This window comes from Tursiops truncatus, chromosome 14 (genome assembly GCF_011762595.2).
Source record: "Tursiops truncatus isolate mTurTru1 chromosome 14, mTurTru1.mat.Y, whole genome shotgun sequence".
NCBI lineage: Eukaryota > Metazoa > Chordata > Mammalia > Artiodactyla > Delphinidae > Tursiops > Tursiops truncatus.
Window position 1 is genome coordinate 77771684 of NC_047047.1, and position 23377 is coordinate 77795060.

Sequence of the window (23377 nt, forward strand, 5' to 3'; positions counted from 1 at the left end):
TTGCTTCTCATGTGGAAGCAAACAAATCAGAAGCACGTTGGTCCACATATGAACAAGAAATCAACGTGCCTTTTTTCCTAAAATGATTCAAGTTAAGCGAACATCCGTATTACTGGGTTCTGCAAATGTTTGGAGACCTTGAGAAGGTCCTTCCTTATGAATAATGGGTTCTTCCTTTAAAGATTTCACCCTCTTGTCACTGGCATCACTGGGGGAAGATAAGGAGACTGCGGACTGTGTCTGTCCTAAGTGCACATCACTGCACTTCATCTTTAAAACAGCCTTGCAAAGTAGTTACCGTTCGCTGTGTTTTAGATGAGGTCACGTGACCTAGAAGATGAGGTTACATGACCTGCCCAGCTTGTGAGCTATAGAACTGGAGTTCACATCCAGTTCTGTGTGATCTGGAAGCCTGTGTTCTTTTTGGCCCTATAGCACTCCTCTTCCTATTTGCCAGGGGAATACATTCAGCAGTAACATTTCGGTAGCATGCTCTGCTGTCCTTTTCTCTTCCCACTGTCACTTTATGTGGATTGGATGTGATTAAGTGTGAGAAATCAGGAGTTTGATTCAGAGAACAGGAAACATTGCTTCATCTTCTAGCATTTTTCACTCTCTCAATACACAGCATTATATGTGTTAATTGCTGCTCAGTTAAAACATTCTGAAAAATGTGCCTAATAACTGCTCTTTGAACTGTACGGTATGTGAAATATTCATCGAAGATTCTTCAAGCGTAGATTATGCACCGTTCACTGTGCTACTCTCTGGGGTTAGAAAAAGAGACAAAGCAAATGGTAGTAAAGCGTTTGGGCTCTTCACCAGGTAGACCTGCATTCAAATCCCAGTTTCACCACTGACTAGCTCTGGGGACTTGAACTAGTTACTGACCCTCTTACAACCTCAGTTTCCTCATGTGTAAAATGGGAATAATATGTGTGAGGGTTAAATGGAATGGCACATGCAAAGCTCTGACTCCGGTCCAGGTAGATGGACGCTGTTGGTGTGGGGACTCCTATCCGATGGAGGATGTGGATTTGTGAACAGAGAAGCAAATCCTCTAAGTGCTTCGGTGCTGTGGTAAAAGTCTGCACGGTGCGTGGGCTCAGGAGGGCAGGCAGCTGTTCTGTCTGGAGGTGGTGAGGAAGACTGCTCTGAGGAGGGCATTCTTGACCTGAGTTCAGCACAGCTGGGTGTACGGTGTGGAAGCAGGAGCCACTGGGAGATGAAACTGGAGAGAAGCAGGTCCGACGGTGGAGCCGCCCCCGTGTCCTGCTCAGCTTTTACCCCAGTGACCCTAAGGCCTCCCGGAAAATTGGTGCCCAAGAAGCAGCGTGATCAGATCCGGGCTTTAGGAGAAGCCGTCTGACCTCTGCGTGAACACGGGACTGGAGGGGCACCAGTTAGGGGACAGAGGCTGTGGTCAGGTTGCCTGACCTTGGCCCTGAACTTTGTATCAGCTTCGAAGATGGAAGAGGATAGAAAAGAGAGCTGAAGGAGTTTCTGCCAGTGGACTCAGTGACTGCTTGGGTGCAGGGGATGAGACACGAGTCCAGTGCCTTTCTGATTTCTGCTAACGTTACCAGGGAGGAAGTGGTGCTCCTTAGCTAGCTAGGAAATACAGAAGAACCCGGTTTTGTGGAGAAAGACACGAAGTTCAGGGCTGTCAGTAGTGTGTTTTAAATCTCAACAGCACTTTTTTGGGAAGTGGGGGTGAAATAGGGAGGCCCTGTTTATCCCCTTCACGCAGGCAGATTGTCCTCATAGCCTTACGTGTGCCTTAGTTCACAGCGACCACCTCCTGGGGAATAAACTTGAGTTTAGTAAATGTCACTGCATGGGGGTGGCTTTGAGTCCATCACAGGGCACCCTTCCCCGGGGTCTGCTCAGCCCAGTTGGCTTTGTTTATAGTGAGGCAGTTATATCCAAGTGCCCTTTGCTTAGTAGCAGTCGTGCTCCCAAGGAGCTGCATTGCTATTGTCTCTTCATTCCTCTAATGCATTAGAGGGAAAAGTTGAAGAAAAATAGGGGGAAAGAAGCAGGAAACGTACAGGTGTTTGAATACCGGAGGGTGGTGTGGATGTGAGGTAGTTGGATGTAAGTTCTCTAATTTTTTTAACTTTTCATTTTGAAAATTTTATATTTAATACCAAAAAAATGTCAACTATACAAAGAATTTTACATATTCTTCATGTTGGTTCACCAAATATTACCATCTCAGATGACTACAGCTAACACTGATACAACACCTTATCTTTTTTACCCATCATTCAGATTTTGTCAGTCGGCCCACTAATGGTTTTTTCTGATCCGAGGCCGGTGCAGGTCACACGTTGTACTTAACGCCATGTCTCCTTAGGGTCCCGTAATCTGAAATAGTTCCTCATTCTTCCCGCCCCCCCCCTTTTATGACCTTGACATTTTTTAAAAAGCACTGGCCAATTATTTTATAAAATACCACTAAATTTGACTTTGTCTGAGTTTTGTTCGTGTATTCAAGTTGTGTTTTTTTTTTTTTTTCCTGCGGTATGTGGGCCTCTCACTGACGTGGCCTCTCCCGTTGCGGAGCACAGGCTCCGGACGCACAGGCTCAGCGGCCATGGCTCACGGGCCCAGCCGCTCCGCGGCATGTGGGATCTTCCCGGACTGGGGCACGAACCTGTGTCCCCTTGCATTGGCAGACTGACTCTCAACCACTGCGCCACCAGGGAAGCCCAAGTTGTGCATTTTTGGTGAGAATACCACAGAAGTGATTTTGGGTCCTTCCCACTACATTATCTTAGGAGATATACGGTACTGTTGTGTTCCTTTACTGACAGTGTTCATTTTGATCACTTGATTGAGGTGGTGTCAACCATATTTCTTCTATATAAAATTACCTTTTTTCCCTTTGGGATTAATACATGTCTTGTGTTGAGGTACTTTGAGATTGTGTAAGGACTGTTTCTCGCTGTACTTTCACCAGCTAATTTTAGCATGCATTGATGACTGTCGCCTGAGTTAATGATCACTGTGGTATCTCCCAAATGGTATTTTTTATCATTTGTTCTCCCCTGTATGTATTTATTCATTCATTTATTTATTTACATCACTACAAGCTCAAGGATTCTCATTTTGTTGTGCGGTTGTAATCTATTACTATCGCCATTTTAATGCTTTGCTCAGGTCTTCTCCTGCATCCTTTTGACTTGTGCCCATCCCATCACTGTTTGAACCACAGATGTTCGAGACCCTCTTACACTTTCCCTGCCTGGAACTGGATTCAGTCATTGACTTTAAAGAGCTTGATTTTTTAAATAAAGAGTGACATTTAGAAGCCAAGACTCGGGTGCTAGGTGTACTCATTGATGCAGTGGCATTATAGTTTGTAGATCCTCTTAGGGGACAGAGCACACGTATGTCTACATCTATTTTTATGTCTGTCTATATTCATTTTAAAAACCATGAGTTTGTATTGATCCTTCCAATTCCAATCCAGTTCCACACAGTTTAGTTTTCTCTCTGTCCTTATTTGTGAACTCCTTTCTCTGTCAGTGAGAAACTTGACTCTCATTATCCACAATGTATTTATTTATTTGCTTAATCCTAGAGTACACATAAAGTAGTTCTGGAAATTCCAGCCAACTTACTAGCTAGAATATTTGTGTAGAGCTCTTTTTGTCTTTAGCCTTAGAGTAATAGTACTCAGAAATCTTTTTTCAAGGTTACTTCTTCCCTCTCTCTCTTCCTCCCTCCCCTTCTCTCTCTCTCTTTTTCACGCGCGCACACACACACACACACACACCACCTCCACTGTGGTTTGCTTATTCACTTATAGATTAATTTTATATCTATTTGTATGGTTTTTGCTGTTCGTGTTTATTTCAATTATGGATCCACTTCCTGAATATGTGACACATTTACGTGGAATGTGAGAGAACATTCTTTGGAGTTTGGCATGCTTCCTTTTTCACTTACGATACTTTGAAGTTTAGACATTCTTGGCCTGTAATTGTGCTGAATGTATGGGTTTTATTTAGTTTATTCTTGTTCTTTTTGTTTTGGAGGATATGTGGGTATTCTATACAGAGAATATATAGGAGGCCACATAACTCAATGGCCACCATTTTCTTCTACTACGCATAATTCTCTGGATAACTTCTAACTGTAATAAAAATAGATTCAAAATAAAAACTCTGGTCATTACAGCAGAAATCTGTTTTTACTTAAGCTGAGAAGATGCTTCACATACTATCAGTTTTCATGTTTTTTAGGGCCATCTGTGAACCAAACATTAGGCTTTGTATGTGTATCTTATCATTCGAACCTCATAATAACCCTTTTTTTTGAATAAATAATAAAAACATTTACTAGAAGTATGTTTTCCTACATCCCTACAGGTGGAAGATTTTGTCCATAGAGAAATGGCAATCAATTGTTTACAGTTGATGTTTACATGGGGATATTAGCATATTTAAAATGTTTTCAGACAAAATGAGCAAAATGTCCTGGTGTAACACAATATGCAAACAACATCACATTTTAAATTTTTTTTTTTTTTTTTTTTTGCGGTACGCGGGCCTCTCACCGTTGTGGCCTCTCCCGTTGCGGAGCACGGGCTCCGGATGCGCAGGCTCAGCGGCCATGGCTCACGGGCCCAGCCGCTCCGCGGCATGTGGGATCTTCCCGGACCGGGGCACGAACACGTGTCCCCTGCATCGGCAGGTGGACTCACAGCCACTGCGCCACCAGGGAAGCCCAACATCACATTTTTAAAAGATGCAGTTACTGGAATAAATTTTAGGATATATACTGGATAGATAATTCTGTATTATGCAACATTTGAAATTAGCCGTGTTGGCAAAAAAGATGTTTCGGTGTGGACTTCCATGATTCTGGTCAAGGACGAGTCAGTGGTGGAACGTGTCATTAAACACAGAACAGTAGAGAAGCTGATTATAAGACAAAGTCATGGATCCATTTTTTTAATGAGGAATTTTGTTGCTTACATAATTATCAAGGCAGTCAAATGAGCATATTTGCAAGAAAAAAAGGAAATTTCCTAAATCACAGGAAGATTTTGACGCAGGTCTCCCTGTGATATCACTATGAAACTGATACAAATCATAATAACCCTTTTGATGGAAGTGATCTTATCATTCCATTCAACACATGAGCAAATAGGCTCAGAGTAGTTCGGAAATCTTTATAGTACCTCTACTAAAACATAGCAGAATGATGTATAATAATGAACTACCAATACTGTGGCTGCCATAGTGGCTCAGTGTTAACTCAGTGTTAGATACCTATAGAGGTGTGTGTGTATGTATGTATATTGTCCTGTATTATGTTATATATTATGTTATGTTATATTATTTTCAAAGTACCCTGATAGGTTAGGTATTACTACCTTATTTTTACAAATGAAAGCACTAAGGCTTGGTGAGGTGTTTTTACATGGTCACAGAGCTATGAGGTGGCAGGGCCAGTATTCCACCTGAGTCTGAATGATACTCTACAGTGCAAGCATTTCCAGCTCCATGACTTATTCTATTAATACTTTATCAACATTAACTAAAAAACAAAGTCTGGCCTTAAAAGATTGGCTTGTATAGCAGTTCTTTAAAGTAAACGTGTGTATTTATGGAGACCCTTATGGCGTGATTATTTGTCCTAGAGAAAAAATTTGTAAGGCAAATCTTCTTATTTTAAAACAAAGTATCTTCCCCCTCTCATATGTCTCACTTAAAAATGTTTTCATTAAATATTATATTTAGCCGTGTGGAAATATGTATTGAAGTTACAACAGCACTTACGGAGAGTGACTATGGAATGCTTTATTGTGTAATTTCTCTCTTTTGAGATACAATAAATTAAGTAGGCTGTAGAACATGGCTCATAAGTGTGCTTGCTAGCTTTTTGTGTATGTTCATGTGTTTATGCACCGCACATACAGCCTCAAACATCTGGAAAACCCTTTGGAACTTAATTCTTTCATTGGGTTTCCCCCCCATCCCAAGGGCATGTTTGCTGTGCCCTAGGAGAGACTTTTTATGGCAATAGAGAACCGTTTATTCTTGAGGAGTTCACAAATATACAATGATATACAATATCATTTTCCTGGTATACCTTAGGAGAGAAGCAGAGGCTAAATGTTTGTGCTCATCACCAGACCTAGAGGCAAAGGTGGGAAATAATTCAGCCTCTCATTTCTTTGTTCCTTATCCGTACACCCTCTCTTTGGTAGGTATTCTTCCCTCCGCGTGGGCTAGGGAAGGCTGTTTGAACCTTCAGGCTGTCTCAACAACACGTTTTGCCTTTATTATAAGCAGTGCAAGATATAGTACTTATGAAATTGTCTCAGTAGCTACATCTATTCTTTAGTTCTCTGCCATAGAAATGGGAAAATCTCCTAGAAGATAGCTATCCTACTTTTAGTATTTAAACTTTAGTCCTATTTCCACAATTTTATGTTTTCTATTTAATAAAACTTACAAATACTCAGAAATGGACATGATCGTAATTTCCGTTCTGTTTATATTCTCTTATCTAAGAATAATAATCAGTTACTATAGTTAATAGTAATAATACTGTGTACTGAGTACTTATTGTGTGCCAGATACTGGTCTAAGCACTGCTGAGATTGGTGGGGTAAGTCTAACAGCTTCTGACTAAGTCCAGCAGAAGCTTATGACTTCTTTGTCTTCTAAAAATTTGACTTTCCTTCACCAGAGAGCTTGATTAGACCCAGTGGACACAACAGACAGTGTTGGCCACCAGAAACCTTATAAAAGGAGTAGCTGTAACATACAATGGTCTAGTATTCTATCATTTCTGTTACCTTTTCATATTTCTGTATATCTATTGAAGTAGGGATTTTTGTTTGTTTTGTATTTTGAAGCCCTGTGTACAGAAAGCTCAGTCTGACTTTACTGTGTTCGTGAATGGAGTTGCACAGTGCCTTGGTAACTTTAAATCAGGTGTCATCATATGAGCCTTTTAGAACAGCTCATAAACTCACATTCAGGATAGGAATATGGTGACTAATGATACTACTATCAGTAATAATCCTCTACATGTTGGTAATTTTTTTCTATTCATACTTTCATATGCATTAATACCTTGTTCATGTTTACAGATATCTGAAGATAAGGTAAGCTGCTATCAATGCCTATAGGAAGGTGCCGATTTCAGGAGAGGTGCCTCAGTTTAAGATAGTCATGTTCACTTTCAAGCAGCCTCAGAGAAATTTAAGGTTAAAGCTGTTCTCATCTGAGAATAAGTGATTCAGTCCACTTTTTCAAGGACAGTGACTATGTGTCTGATAAGAAGGCTGCAGCTGCTTGACAAATTGACTTACCTCAAGGGCTAAAGTCACCCAATTCAATGAGGAGAGAAACATCAGTTTCAGACAAAAGGGAGAAAAATATTCTTATGTTTGAGTCACATTCGAATTTTGCCCTTTAAAATCCTGTGATACTTAGTTACTGGTGTCAGTATGGAGTCGTCACCAACTCTATGGTGCCTGTAAAATAGTGAACATTTTCACCCCCTGCTCACTGGGGAAGGGACAGAAGTGTTAAAACAGATACATGTTCCTTTTGTTTTCACTGGGGAAAAGGACAGGATAAAACAAAGTGTAGGAAAAAAAATAGCAATTTCTCTCAATTTTATTTTTCCTGCTCTTTGGAAGGCATGCTTGAGAGTCATTTCAAATACTCTAATTGTTGCACAAATAAATGAGACTTTAAAAAGAGATAAAAGTTAACCCATGATTCCATTATCCTAAAATAGCCATGTTTCTCTGTATTCTTTTTCTGTCCTGCCTAATCTATAGGCATGATTCTTGTTAGAAGAAATCATGGCACACATCCAGCTTTCTGCTTTTTTATATCTAGCATATTATATAGATGATAATATAAATAATACCCATCATTTATTGTGTGCCTACCATGTGCCAGCCTCTTGCTAGCTATCTTATTTGTATCCTCTTATTTAATGTTCACAACCGTGATATAAATATGAAGGATCTTCATCTTACAAAAGAGGAAATTAAGCCTCAGAAACGTCCAGTAATGTCTCCAAAATAAACATTTTTCTGTATTGCTTTGACTTTACCAACACTGTTTTAAAAGCTGCACATTTAATTGAATTGCCCTTTATTATTTATTTTAGAGTCTCTTTATGGTAGTATGTTATGAAGTATGCTATGAAGTCCTTATGAAGTATGTTGGAGCATTTGATAGCCACCTACAGTTAGTTTTTCCTCTCTTTTAAAATACATTCTATAGTCATTTCATATTCTGTTTGGACACCGAAGTCATTTCTCTGTACCTCTTATACTTTTATGAAATATATTTAGATACTGGGAATATATATTTCAATACGGACTGCAGTACTCCTCAGAAAAGAGAGAATCTGATTCTTTCATAGGTCCACATTTATGCTCAGCCAGGTACCTTGTTTTGGGGTATTTTAGGGAATTTTAGTTCCCATGATATTAATATAAATCACATGCTCTCACAACCTCTGTAAGCCTCTGAGATGTGTTTGCTTTAACTTTTATTGTCTCAGAGCAATACTTCTCTTCCTAAATTTTTTTTTTAGATAATTTGTCAGATTTATGACAGTGATTTTCTTCAACTGAAAGTTGTTTAAATTTTTTTACCATTAATGAGCACTATTACTAGTTGTGATATGAAAATATATTGGGACAAAACCATCTTATAGAAAGTATGTAGATAACATCAATATTTTTATTATATTTTTTACCAAAAATGTGTATTGATCATTTGCTGTGCTTCATATTCCCTGCTGATCACTAGGATTTTAATTATAGCTGACTTTTTTAACACTAAAAATTTGAAGGCATTTTCATTAAAATTAAAACCAAAACAAGAATGCCCAATATCATTATTATTTTTCAGCATCCTAGTCAGTGTAGCAAGACAAGAAACAGAAGTAGGAGCTATAACTTTTTAAAAAGTCAAACTTACCATTATTATAGATTGTATCATCCTAATTTCTGGAAAACCTAAGAAAAATACTGAAAATGACTAGAAGTAATAAGTGGAACTTATTATAAGGGCTGAAATCAATGATAGAAGAATACATAGTATATGTGAAAATAACTCAAGTCACTGGTATAGGGGCTTAGTATATATGGGTCTAATTATAAAGATGTACCTTTTTTTTTTTTTTTTCGGTACGCGGGCCTCTCACTGTTGTGGCCTCTCCCGTTGCGGAGCACAGGCTCCAGATGCGCAGGCTCGGTGGCCATGGCTCACGGGCCCAGCCGCTCCGCGGCATGTGGGATCTTCCCAGACCAGCGCACGAACCTGTGTCCCCTGCATCGGCAGGCGGACTCTCAACCACTGTGCCACCAGGGAAGCCCAAAAGACGTACCTTTTTAAACTTAGTGTGTCATCATTTTCTTAAATAAATTTTACAGTAAATATTACTCTTCAAAAGAAGTATTAACTCTTTGGTCATCTAGAAAACCATGTTTAGGAACCTTCACTTAATACTCTTTTCTAAAGAACAGAGTTTGGCATTAAGATAGACTAGTCTTGGACTCTTTCCCAGCAGGATGGGTTGTAAACGTCTCAAAAACCTGCTGAGAGACAATTCTCCATGGATTTCTCACGTTTCTCCAAGTCTTATGAGCAGAGGCACTTTGCTTATCCCTGGATCTTCACGGTTTTCTCTTATGTTTTTTTTCCTAAAGATTTATAGTTTTACATTTAACATTTAATACATTTAAATCTCTTATCAACTTTGAATAATTTTTGCATTAAGTGTAAGGTTTGGGTTGAGGTTTATTTCCCTTTTTTGCCTAGGGATATCCATTTCCTCCAGCACCATTTGTTGAAAACACTGTCTGGCCTCCAATGAAATGCTTATGCCCTTGGTCAAAAATAAGTTGGGTATATTTGCTGCTGGGTTCTCTATTCTGTTCTTTTGATCTTTGTCTCTATCGTTCTACCAATACCACTTATCTTTCTTACTGTAGCTAAATAATAAATCTCAATATCAAGTAGAGGTATTCCTCCCACCTTATTCTTCTTTGTCAAGATAGTTTTAGCTATTCTAGGGAATGTCTTTCCATTTACATTTTATAAAAGCTTGTCTAAATCTACAAAAAACCGTTCTGGGATTTTGATAGACATTGTATTAAACCTGTAGATCAGTTTAGAGAGAATTGACATCTTTACTAGGTTGAGTCTTTCCATCCATGAACACAGTGTATCTCTTCATTTATTGATTTCTTTCATCAGCATTTTATATTTTTTTAGGATATAGATCCTGAACGTGTAAATTTTAAAATTTTCTTTGAAGCAATTATAAATGGTATTATGTTTTTATTGTCAGTTTTCACTTGTTCATTGTTAGTATATAGAAATGAGGTTGATTTTTCTGTGTTGATTTTGTCCTGTGCCTTTGCTGACTCATTCATTAGTACTAGGGTTTTTTTTTTTTTTTTTTCCCAAGTAGATCTCTTGAATTTTCTATGTAGACAACCATGTTATCTGCAAATAGAATTTTATTTTTTTCTTTCTAATATGTATGCCTTTTATTTATTTTTCTTGCCTTATTGCAGTGGCTAGAGCTCCTAGTATGATGCTAAATAAGAGTGGTAGGAGTGGACTTCCTTGTCTTGGAGTATAATGTGGAACTATCACTTCTGTTTGGGCCACTTTACCTTTCTGCTTTTAAATATCATTGCCTTGATTATCAGTTGGTGTTATAATCTTTGCTTTAATCATCAAATATAATTTAGAAAATTTCTATAAAAAAGGATAGTCTATTGTATTTACCCATATTTCTGCTTTTTGTATTCTACGTTCTTCCTTCTGATGTTCCAAAGTTCCTTCTTCTATCATTTCCTTTCTGTTTGAAGAGCTTCCTTTAGCTAGTCGTTAAGATGAGGGCTGTTGGTAACAGATTCTTTTAGTTTTCCTTATCTGAAAATGTTTTTATTTTCCTTTTTTTCCTAAAGGGTAGTTTTTCTGTATATAGAATTTTCAATTGACAGTTCTTTTAACACTTGAAGAATATTGTGCCACTTCTTTCTGGCCTCCATCGTTTCAGATGATTAATCCCGTTATTCAAATTGTTGTTCTTTCTTAGGTAATGTGTTGTTCTGGGTGCTTTCAAGATATTTTCCCTTGTCTTTTGTTTTCAAGAGTTTAATTGGGTTGTGTCTTGGAATGGATTTCTTTGGACTTACCCTTTCTGGGGTTAGCTCAGCTTCTTGAACCTGTAGATTCATATCTTCCACCAAATTTGAGAAGTTGTTAGATATTATTTCTTAAAATACTCTTTCAGCTCCACTTTCTTTCTCCCTTTCTTCTGGAATTCTGAGAAATGACCTTACCTGCGATGTCTTCTGTTTCTAGGTGAGGAGTCAGGAAACACTGGGTCTAAGTGTCTTCCTTCTGTTGGTGAAGGAACACAAGATACCCTCCTGCTGCATTGTTCCTCAAGTTCTAGGGTCCCAAACTAGTTTGCTTTCTTTTTTCCTACCTTTAAGAGTTCTCATTTGGTGTCTCATTATTTTCATAGTTTATAGTTGTGCTTAGCAGAGAGGAGTAGGGAAAAATGGGTCAAAGCCATTTTGTCCAAGCTGGAAGTTCCTTGTATATGTTTACCTTTTATATTTCTTTATACAAAAATTCATTTTGAGTTTTAGTTACCAGAATTTATTTTTAAAGCCTTATAGACATGATGAACAAGATAAGCTTATGTTATTTTGGTAAGTTTTGATAAATTTAGTTATTTTAATATGTGGACACAAGTCCTAGATGAACACTTGTATATCAGAGTATATAATGATTATCCAACAAAGTATATTCTTTACCATGTGTTAAAAAAAAAAACATGTGCTCAAGTTCATTTTTAGGCCCATTTTCTTCTCAAATAAGGTAAAGCTTTCATAGCTACAGCGATAGAATTTAAAACTGCTTTCTTAAGAGCTGAGTAATAACAATTTGACATCCTTTTTGATAACAAGGGAGTATGCAAGTGTCCATACACAAAATGGATAATTGTGTTAAGTTACTACATTTTTCACATTTGTATTTTAAACATGGGTGTCAATGCTCTGAAAAATAAGTTACTAATAATTGAAATGATTAGTGAGGATTCAGGAGAAAATGTTTCCCGACAAAGCCATACTCTTACAATTCTGTGTACATGTGAGAAAGGCATTGTACAAAACACTTATTAGCAAACACATTTTTTAAAATGGAAACTAATATTTGTACACTAATATAAAAACAAACAGAGAGAGATCTAATTTATAGTTTCTAGTTTCTCTTTCCTTCCCTTATGATACAGTTCATGCCCTAAAAATTTACAAGCTATTATAGTTTCTGAAAAGAAAGAAATCTAAATGATATTGAAAACATGAATCACTTTTTCCTAATCTCTTCATTTTCGTGATATGGCTGCATTCCATGTAAGGGAGAATCATCTTGTTATTAATTATAGTGCAGTTAATTAAAGAAACTGGAATATTGGCGCTGCTGGGAGACAGAGCATTCAGTTGTTTAAAAAATATTTTTTTAAGCACAAAACCTTCTCTACAAATAAACTCAGATTATAACTCAGAAAGAAGAAAGCAGCCATTTACCCTGCTGCGGACCTCCTTAGAACTCCTGGGACATCAGGGATTTTGGGAGCCCAATTTTCAGACGAGGAAAAATGAGACTCAAAACAAGGGACTTTATTGAAATCACATAGCTAACCGCAAGGCATCATCGGTTGAAACATAATGTCAATACACGTGCTACCTCTGGGTCTTTTTTAGTGATTTCCTTTTGGTGGGATCTTTTTTTTAAACCTTACATCTATCTCCAATAAAAAAAGAACAGCCAAAAATTTATGGTAACTCCATGAATATTTAATATAGTTCTGCGTTACAAGATTTTATAAATAAATTGTCTTCATTCGTTTGTATATCCATTCATTATTTCATCCATTCACTAAATAAGTACGGTACATTTACTCTATATCAGGTATTATTTTACGTAGTGGGGATAAACCAGTGAACAAATAAGTTTCTGTTTTCTCAAACAAATATGCAATATGTCACGTACTTGTAAGTGCTAAGAAGGAAAATAAAGGTGAGGGAGGTAGATAGGGGTGGGGGAATATGCTACTTTGGGGGGGGGGTAGTTACACAGTGTGTTCCCTCAAAAAGTGACATTTGAGAGATTTGAAAGAAATGAGAGAATGAGCCATGCAGGTATCTGAAGAAAGAATGTGCCAGGCAGAGGAAGCAGGTCCAAGTTCCTCAGGTGGAAGCGGGAGTGATGACTGCACAGAGCGCCTGGGAGGCCCCAAGGCTGGAGAGGAATTGAAGGTGGTGAGGTCAGATAATGACAGATGGATGTCTTGAGTTTGAGAGGGTTTTGGTTTTTTTTAAAACCTTTCTTTATAAATAGGCAAGAAAATATTGCCAAACTCCCAGTTAGACTACTAATTTAAATAATTCAGAGCTTCTCTAGCTTACTGAGTCCTCTAGCTTCAGAACATCCTGATCTGAGTATAATTATATATCAGCTCTGCTGCTTGCTAGCCATGTTACCAGGACAGATAAGCCCGTTTCTTCATCTGTAGATTGAGGTTAAAAATACCTGTGCAGTTCTCCATACAAAACTGTTGGAAGGATCAGCTAACTTACTGTATTATAAAATTATTTTAAAAACAAGAAAAAGCTTTTGGGTTATTATTCTGTGGAAGAATGACATGGGGCTTTAAGTCAGGTTTGGAAGGATCTGAATGGCCACTGTGTGAGGAAGACTCCACATGGTAATTACCAGTAATTTCATTGTACATACCAACTTTTGTGAAAATGCAGAATTCATGGTATAACTTTTTCAGGTGACTGCTGGGGTCAGAGCCAGGGTGACCATTAAATCAAATGTTTTGGAAACATGCATTAGTATAGACAATTTAGCAAATATATAGGTAACCATCTGTTCTCATTATTCTTTCAGAGTATCATCATCTGAGTCCAAATATAGAGAGTCTATGTTGGGAGAGGCTAGGAAACAAGAGAACCAGCTTTTGGCTTACTTTTATATTTAAAACTGCTTTCTAACTAAAAAAAAAGCAAACATTTTATTCACAGAGGTGTTGGAGATACGACTTGCTTGAGGACTGCCTCAATGTAAAAGAAGTATCATTTGGTTATTCAATGAGAGGAAAAATTAGTATTTTAGTTGATAGACTTCTTTTGCACTAGAAATGGAGATGTGAATAAAAGTTATTTTACTTTATTTTGATTTATAGCAAAAAAAATTCCATGTCAAATGTACTTTAGTAAAATCTTTACTTTCAAATTAGAGAAATTTTCTAGACAATGTGAAGATTTAGCGATACTCATTCTAAAATGAAAATTAGCAATGCAGGATAATTTAAACTAAAAACATTGGCTAACATTGAGTATGGTGAACTATTATAATTTCACATGAAACAGTTAAGTATTTTAACATAACATACATTGAATGCCAATAAGCCAGTTCTATGGAAGTCTACTTGTTTGAATTTATTTTGCTAAAGAATGTTAAGAACCTTCCTGTGACTTCGTTCTAAGCAATTTTTAACATAGATGTTTGAAGTTGGGTAAAACGTAGAGCTTTTGAAGGTTTTGGGGGGAGTAGGGGTGGGGGAGATGTTGTTGAATTTCCCCTTGACACACTAAAAGTTTCCGAAAGAGCATTTAATCAAAATAATCAAATTTGAATTTTTCCGGACAGCAATTCCGTGGCCTTTGCTGTGGGTTTCAAGTGTGTGTTCCGCCTTCCAGGTGGACGTAACTGACACGGAGGATGAAGAGAAGCGCTACTCGCTCTTTGTGGAGCTCCTGGAGGCCAGTCACCGAGAGGTCGAGTTCCAGCACCTGGTTTTGCTCCTGCAGGCTTGGCCGCCTGTGAAACGGGAATATACGTGAGTATTAACATAAAAGTAGACTTCTATTTGTCTAGACTCTAGGTTTAAAAAATCACTACCTTCAGAAGAGCCAATGAAAGAAATATATAAAATCAGTATAAACCTTTAGATGAAATGAGAATTGTTTTTCTTGAAATATCACAGTTTCTTTCCATTTCTCCTTACCCCTAAAGCCAAATATTTTGTTCAGAAATAGACAGTGCTTGATAATAACATCTGATTTAGGATGTCAGCAAAATCATTTTGTGCCGGTATTTTCACCAGGACCTGTTTTGACGCTCTTTTAACACGGCTTACAATGCCAACTTGAGAATCCATGGGGAATAAATTGATGATTCCCATTTATTGAGAACACAGTGTTATGTGCCGTTGACATACACTGTCAAGTCACACAGCAAAGCTACACGGGAAGGTGATGTTACCGAATTTTACGGATGAGAACGTGGAAGCTCAGAAGTTCAACAGCTTCAGGCAGCACCTGGCCCTGAGACGGAGGAGACAGAGTTCCAACAGCTGCTGGAACCTCCACAGCCCGTGCTGATCCTCTGTGTCAGGCTGAGATTGCAGGCACCACTAGAGCTGCCCCGGTAGGCACACAGTCCCTGTGCTGCCGGCCAAGGAGTCCTTTGGAAGAAGTGGCCAGATTTCCTCTGAGCACATATGCTGTCTGTCAAGAACTGCTGCTCCTCTGGCAAAAAACGAGAGCATCCGCGCTTCTGTTGCGAATGTCTCGGCGGCCGGGACTCGCCTTGCTCTTCCCGCGTCAGCCAGCACTTTGTGCACCCAGACCAGTACATGTCTCCACACCTCAGATGTACACAGAAGGATGTTTTCTCGAAATGATTCCGTGAGCAGTTCAGGAGCGCTAAGGAACATCTGGGCAAGCCCCTTTACCTTCACCCTCAGACGAGACCGTTAGGAATTCCTGAAGCAAACCAAGGAGGGGGGCATTTTGGTTTGGTTTGTTTTTTTAACCAAGTGTTTTCAGAAAGGCAAGAAGCGTCTCTTAGATCTCAAGCATCTGTGGCAGCGATGGCGTGCTGACATCTGCGCTTGAGCATAGGTTCTTACCTTCACTCTAAAACCGTGCAGTGCAGGTTCCCACATCGTAAAAGCTTTAGTGTCGCTTGTGACAGTGCCTTGGAACAGCATTTCCATTTGGTTCCCAATTATCTTGGCAGAGCTGCCCCGGGACCTGAGGGTGCTTGTTAAAAACAGAGTCCCATGCTTGGCTCGCCGAGTCCAACTCTCGGTACCGGGGCCTGGGCCTCAGTTTCTCAACAGCTCCTAGGAGATGATAATGGGAAATAGATGTGGGACCCACTAATTACATTGTCAGTAATGCTTCCCTTTTTTAGAAGATCGTGAGAGTTGAATTATAGATTTCTTCATACACTCAAAATGGATCTCTGAGTCTAAAGAGAATTTTTCGAATTGGAAGTATGATGCTTCCGGTAGATTAGCTAACTGTGGTTCTGCAGTTCCTTTTACTTCTGGAACACTGACCATTGCAACTCACTCACTTACCCACAAGAAGCAAACTCGGCTTACTTAAAACACTTCCTGCATTTAAAACATTTAATGCATTTGTAGACAAAAAGATACTCATTTTCAAACATATATTCTTGCTTTTGTAGTCCTGTGTGAAAGTTGTAAGTTGCTAGTAACCTGTGTTTTACAGACTTCCTTTATGAAATCATTAGCATCAGAACCGAGCATTACCAGAGTCCACTTAACCCTCTTACCAGCTGTGTCTCCTCTACCTAAGCGATAACCAGTTATACATACATATTTGACTTAATAATAAGTCAAATAAAGTCCATTTCTGCTTCTTTCCTGGCTCAAACTGGTGTTTTAGCACAGAAGAACGTATGAGGGAACACTTAAAACAGGTTCTTAAAAGTACTTGGGAATACTTTTTTTCCCCCAGATGATCCAACGTATGACTCCAGCACTTCCAGAACAACCAGAAAAGGGGAGAGGAGTGTGGGGAGCGGGGAGGGAGGGGTAGTGTGGCAATGACTGAATGTTGCCGATCAACATGGTAAAGTCAAAAATTGGACTTTCAAGAACTTTGCTTGATCCACATGACCACTAATTTACTGGTACCAACTTTGGAGTTTTGGTTTTAGTCCCTTGTCAGAACATGTATGGAAAGCATAATAGATTTGCATTAGGGAAGATCCGTAGTTTTCCTCCAGTGTATCACAGCTGGCTGGTGTAAAATACATTTTTTTAACTTTTTATTTTATATTGGAGTATAGTTGATTAACAATGTTGTGATAGTTTTAGGCATATAGAAAAATGATCCAGTTAAACATATACATGTATCCTTTTCCAAATTCTTTTCCCATTTAGGTTGTTACATAATACTGAGCAGAGTTCCCTGTGCTATACAGTAGGTCCTTGTTGGTTATCCATTTTAAATACAGCAGTGTAAATCTAAAAAGAAATGGTGCAGATGAACTTCTATACAAAACAGAAACAGACTCACAGACTTGGAGAACAAACTTATGGTTACCAGAGGGGAAGGGTAGGGGGAAGGGATAGTTAGGGAGTTTGGGATTGACCTGTACACACTGGACAATATGTTTTGATAGTTGTTGTAAAAGCCACTGGGATGCACTGTGCAATTCTGCTTCAGGGAGGTGGCCTGTTAGGGAAAACCCCAGGAGAACTGAATCCAGACTTTAAAGAGGAAAGCAGAGGGCGAGTCCTCTAGTGTACGAAGACTCATCCGTCAACCAGATGCTCCCTGAGCTTTGTTTGTACCTTGAAATAAGCAGCATCCGTTGTCCTCACAAGTTGTTAGTTTGAGCTGAGACACAAAGGCTTTGCCAAAGGCTAGTATTCTGAGTCCCCTTGTTGTTGCACTTGATGTTTTTCTCAGGCACAAGGAATGAAATTCTTTCCAGGGAGGGACCATCCTTTGGTGTTCGGTGGCTAGAAGCTAGTGCTGTGCTAATGAGACAACAGACTCTTAATAAAGAGTAAAATTATTTTAAAATGTTGTAAGTAAAATCAGTACCCCAGAATGAATGTACCTTTCACTTGTCTCTTGAAATATAAATCGTGATGTTTTTATGAAGTCAAGGTAGCGGCTGCCAGAGAAGGGAAACAAAAGGCAAACTTTTGTGCTTTTATGTCTCAGAAATAAGAGAAATAACTAGTAAGATGTGCCTGCTGTTGAGAGCGATACTTCACAATGCCAAACGTCATTCATTAAGCAGTGCAAGCCTGCAAGGAAAACATTAAATTGCCTTTTCGCCGTGAGAAGAACCAAGGCCCAGAAAGGCTGGGTGGCGTCCCCAGAACAATACAACTAGGCTGAGAGTGTAGAAGTCACTTCTGTGACTCGCGCAAGCAGTCAGGGAGCCGGAATGCCGGCCTGAGCTGCTGGACTTCAAAGCAGTCTGTACTGGTTGGCGTCCACCCACTGGCTCCATGCTGCTGGGGCACTTGTCCATACCACAGCAAGCTCTTTCCCCTCTGTGGGCTGGTGTCTTTTCTCCAAGATAGACGTGAAGGAACACATCGTGCAGGTTATGACTGCAATTTGCCAAAAGCATTTTACTTGAAAAAGTGGGATTTCTTTTCTATTTTAAAATTTCTTATCACAATTGTTATAAGTTTCGTCGTTTCCCATGCCTTGCATTTTTCTCCCTTCGAACCAGCATAACCAATAATCCGTGGGTGAGACTGGCTACAGTGATGCTAACCAGATGTACGGTGGAGAACAAGGAAGGGCTGGGGAATGAAGTTTTGAAAATCTGCCGCTCTTTATATAACACCGAACAGATGCTCCCTGCAGAGGTGAGTGGCTATTTCAAGTGGCTTTCCTGGGGGATATCCCTTTCCTTTTCCCAGCTCTTTGGTGTAAACAATACCAGTGACTGTACTTGGGGAACATTTAGCTTAAGTTATCGGTAGGGAAAGTAAAGCCCATAATTTGTGACCGATCAAATGAAGAAAAGCAGGGCTAAAAGGATTCTTTGAGGTCATTTTCTCTTTGTTGGAGCTCTGAAGCAGTTTCCCTTTTACAAGTCCCAGAGTAGAACCCAGTTTTCTGGGTTTTTTGGGTGCCCTTTTATGTCTGACTCAAGTTTCTGTTCTAAGAGGTCACGGTAGCTCAAGTGTCCTGTCTGGCTGACCCAGGCCAGTTGGTAACATAGCAGCTACCTTAGCACTCCTTGGCAGGTAACCAGACACTCTGATTTTCACATACTTTTTTGACATCATTGTAATAAGATTGCATAACCACAATATTTATTCTCTGTGAACATGGTAAAAACTCAGCCACCTCCATGTTGACCTTGTTCTCTGTTTGATCCTATAATATGTGTCCCAGAGATATTTGTGTAATATATATGTAAATCTGTACATTCTAAAATAAGCACATATTAACTACAGCCCCCTGCTGTGGATCTGACCTCAGCAATGTATTGTCTGAGCAATTTACATGTCTTAAATTTAAGCCTTTGGATAATGGCACTAAACTGATTAATTGGTTTTTGAGTTTCTACCACGTAGCAGATAAACTTGAAAATAAAATTGTAAACAGGATTCTTTGAATCTTCATTGTAATCACTCAGGGAAAATATTCTCTTTATGAATGCAATTTAATGGATTGTTTTCTGAATGAAGGACTGGCTAAGTGTTTTTTGATTGAATTTAAAATACTGTGTCCATTTAAAGACGTCTTCAACCACCAGAATGACAGAATTATTCTATAAAATATTTAAAGTACCAGCACCAAAGATAACTTCCCCTTACTCCAGTAGCCTGTGTCAGATGCTTATCTACCTGTGATCGGCTCTGCTATATTGTGAGCACCTGGAGGGTAGGAACCATGGCTGTAGCATCTCTGTTTCACCCAAGGCAGGATTCAGCATACTGCAGAGAGTGGGGACTCAACACACTGTCTTACCCCCACCAGGGTAAGTAAATAACATGGGTTTCATCTCTGCCTTAACATAAGCTAAGATCAAGCATTGTTAGATTAGGACCAAACACCAGAAGTGTCCCACCGTCAGTTCTATTGAATCTAGGTTAGGAAGACATTATTTAGGATCTCTGGACCTCCACCTTCTCATCTCTGAAACAAGGGGTTAGACCACATGACCTCAGCGGGGACTCTTGTTTCGACTGTTCTGTGAGGTCCCCATTCCTGGGCGGAGCGTGACCTGAGGCTGTGTCTTCACTTCTTCATCCGTAGCACTTAGTTCACCATCTCTCATGAGTCCATCATTCTCTTGGGGTGAGGAGTAAGGTACTGGATTGAGCCCCATTTTGAAGTGGGTCATTATCGCTTCTCTGTTCCAATTTGATGATTTGAAAGATCATCATCAAGAGCTCTGTTGCCACAGTGACTTTTCTTCATTTTTGTTTTGCTACTTTCTGTGTTTTAATTGGGTACATATGTAGATTCTTTTTCTTAGGATGCCATGATTGAAGGAACTTTGCAAATGTCGTGTACTATTTTTATTAATCACTACATTTGCTCAAATGTGAATCAGAATTGTTTCAAAGGAAGGAACAGTATTATCATAAAATGGAAATGTCTTGTTAAGTTTATTTTACCGCATTTGGAATCTACATAGTCTCATTTCAGACTTCCATGAGATTTAGTATCCCTGTGGCAGTAAAATTATCCATGACTCACTTCTTTTTCCTCCAGTACCTTTGGTTGCCCTACTGCCCGGTGTGTGAGATGCGTTTGCCTGATTAGCTCTGACGGGACTTAAAGGGGCTTACCTTATCCTTCGTCCCCATTTCCCATCCTCCTACCAAGTTGCCATATGTAGAGATTCTTTTTCTTTGTGGCTCTTTTCACGATCTCCTGCTGTTGCTCACGGTACTTGTTTACTTATGGCCATGATGGTTTTGCTGATGGAAAATATTAGAGAAAGATAAAATCACTGTTTCTCACAGGTCATGTGTCCCACGGTCTTGACAGTTAACACATCCTCCTCTCAGCTTCCGTCCGTGGCAACGCGTGCAGCGTCCTCAGGAGTGGGGTATCTGGAGAACAAGAAATTGGCAACTGGGCATAAAACAAGCTCCTGGCATACAGATGTAAAATCCCAAGTTCCATCTACTTGTGGCTGCCCCCGAGGGTCCCTGCAGAGGCGCAGCAGGAACTAGCAGGGCAGACACTGCGGCAGGTGTGTGGGAGCCCGCCCCCCAGCTCACGAGGGAGCCCAGCTGACCCCGGCTTCTCAGTCTTAGTGTGACTGTTCTCTCTCACGGCTGAGGCACTCCTGAGGACATCAAGAGCTCGATTTTTCGAATCGACGACACCCACCCCTGCACACCTTGTGCTCCACACTCTTGCTGCGGGCCCTGCCACACCTTTAGGTGCCGGATACCCCAGGACCAGTGGGAGGGTCGCGTGAGGACAGAAGGACCGCTGGTGGACCGGTCCCGCTGCTCGGACGACCGTCAGCCACAGGGCCCAGGGCATCACCATAAACCCCAGTCCACAGGGAGGACCAGCGCCCAGGGTTCTGGCCTGGCTCTGGGCCCCAGCCCACCTGCTTCTCTGCATTCAAGGCCTCTCACTGTTGTTCTGTGTCCTGATGGCCAGACAGGTTTGAGCTGCGAACGTACCATATAAGGTGTTTTGTGGTTCCCTTTGCTACTTTGACCTTTCCTGCAGCTACTCAAATCCCTTTATAAACATCCTAATAAACTGTCCTCTTGTAACACAGGGGGAAATACCTGGTGAATATAGTATAGTCCTTAATTACAAGTACGTATTTAGCCAGTAACTGTTAGCTAAGAGATAAAAAGCACTCAGTAGCTCTCATAAAGTGAATTCTTCCATTCCTGGGTGTCCTTGTCTGGCTGTGGGATATCGAGCCATTATGCCTGCTCAAAGGGGTGTAGAGGTTATTTCCATAAATTTTTCATCAAAGCTGAGATCAGCCAAGTGATATGCTTCTTCCAAATATCATAAATTACCGAGAAATACCTATTTACCAATTACTGATAACTTACTGAATAAGCATATATGAGAGTTAAGAGAGAGAATACAAATAATTTGGGGTACAGTATGTACTAAGCAAGTTTGGAATACAGAGAAGGAAAAAGCTCCTTGCCCTCCAGTGAGGCAGATAGACAAATGAATGATTACAATAATACAAGATGACAGATAACGTAGGAAATATTCAACGAGGTACAGCCAGAATATGGGAGTGCCAAACCTGGGACATCAGAGGTACCATCGCAGGGAATGGAATTTTCCTGTGCCTTTGTAAGCTGAGACCTAACGATGAGTAGGGGTTAATCAAAGAGAGAGAGACAGCAGAGGTTACATCGTGTGCGAAGACCCAGAGGTCCGTGAGAGCCTCACACTCTCTGCTGCACCCTCCACTGTGGTAGCCATGGGCCACACGTGGGTATGAAAATCAAGCTTAAGTGAAATTGAATAAAATTTAAAATGCAGTTTCTCAGTTGCACTAGCCACATCTCAAATGCTCACAAGCCCCACGTGGCCCACGGCTGCCCTGCTGGACAGCGCAGCTCAGAGCATCCCGTGGTGAGAGGGAGATCTCCCGTGCAGGCGCTGCTCTCAGAGGACTGTGCAGGGTGGGAGGGCGAGGCCGTAAGGCTACAGGGAGGAGGGCGGAGGAAGCAGGTTGGTGCGTGGCAGCTGGGCTGGACTGTCACGCACGGGGGTTTATATTTCGTCTTCCCAAGTGTTTTCTGCAGGTATTGGCATCCCAGATTAAAAATCCGCATTTCTCTTTGGCCCAGATGCTGGGCGAGAGGCCTCTGTATGCGGTACGTGCCTTAAGGCATGCAGAGCACTTTCCTGAATGAGAATCCGTGTTTGAAGTACACATTTTACAGAACTGTTACCCAGCCGATATTGATCATTCTCACACGGGTTTGGGGGGCACAGCCTGATTTCCAGCGGTGACCTGCTGGGTGCAAGCCAATAAAAGACAGTGAGTGGAATTCCAAAGAGACCTTTATCCCAAGCTTTAAGCAGGGCTTCTTTATGTCAGCCTTCTTTTATCTACTCTTTATAATAACGTAAAGGAATTATGAAAATGTCATGCATTTGAGTTTTCCTCCTCCGATGTGCTCCTGTTGGAGTAGCACAAGAGGAGGGTCGTCCCACACAGGGCGGTGACCCCCAGTTCTTTCAAAAACAGCCCTCGCTTTATATAATGAGGTTGCGCTCTTTGTCCGGTCTCTGGTCCAAGTGTTCTGTTCTTCACATTACAGCTAAAGTCAGGACACCGAGGGAACATGTAACTCAGCAGGGAAGAATAGCTTGAAAATTTATTTTCTATGCTTTTATACTTTTGTTGTGAAAGATTATCGTTTGTTATCTTATAGAAAAGCCTGCTCTCTGATGGCAGGTTCAGCCAGCATAAAAAAAGGGCCGCGAATAAAATGCAAATATGTCTGTGACAATCTAAATCCATTT

At 40.1% G+C, this 23377-nt stretch overlaps 1 protein-coding gene across 8 annotated transcripts in view; it reads left to right on the top strand.

The window, feature by feature from the left end:
* Positions 1–23377, top strand: part of NBAS (NBAS subunit of NRZ tethering complex) — a 339915-nt gene that overhangs the window by 297392 nt on the left and 19146 nt on the right. For 5 of the 8 annotated variants that reach the window (XR_004521674.2, XM_033837994.2, XM_033837995.2 and 2 more), the window contains 2 exons: positions 14795–14934; positions 18612–18750. Coding sequence is in view for 5 of the 8 variants with exons in the window: in XM_033837994.2 (XP_033693885.1) it covers positions 14795–14934; positions 18612–18750 (279 nt within the window). In the remaining 3 variants the exon portion in view is untranslated. Of the gene's footprint in view, positions 1–14744; positions 14935–18611; positions 18751–19715; positions 19875–23377 lie in introns of those variants that run through there. The other 3 variants (XR_012325807.1, XM_033838000.2, XM_033838001.2) reach the window with 3 other exon arrangements.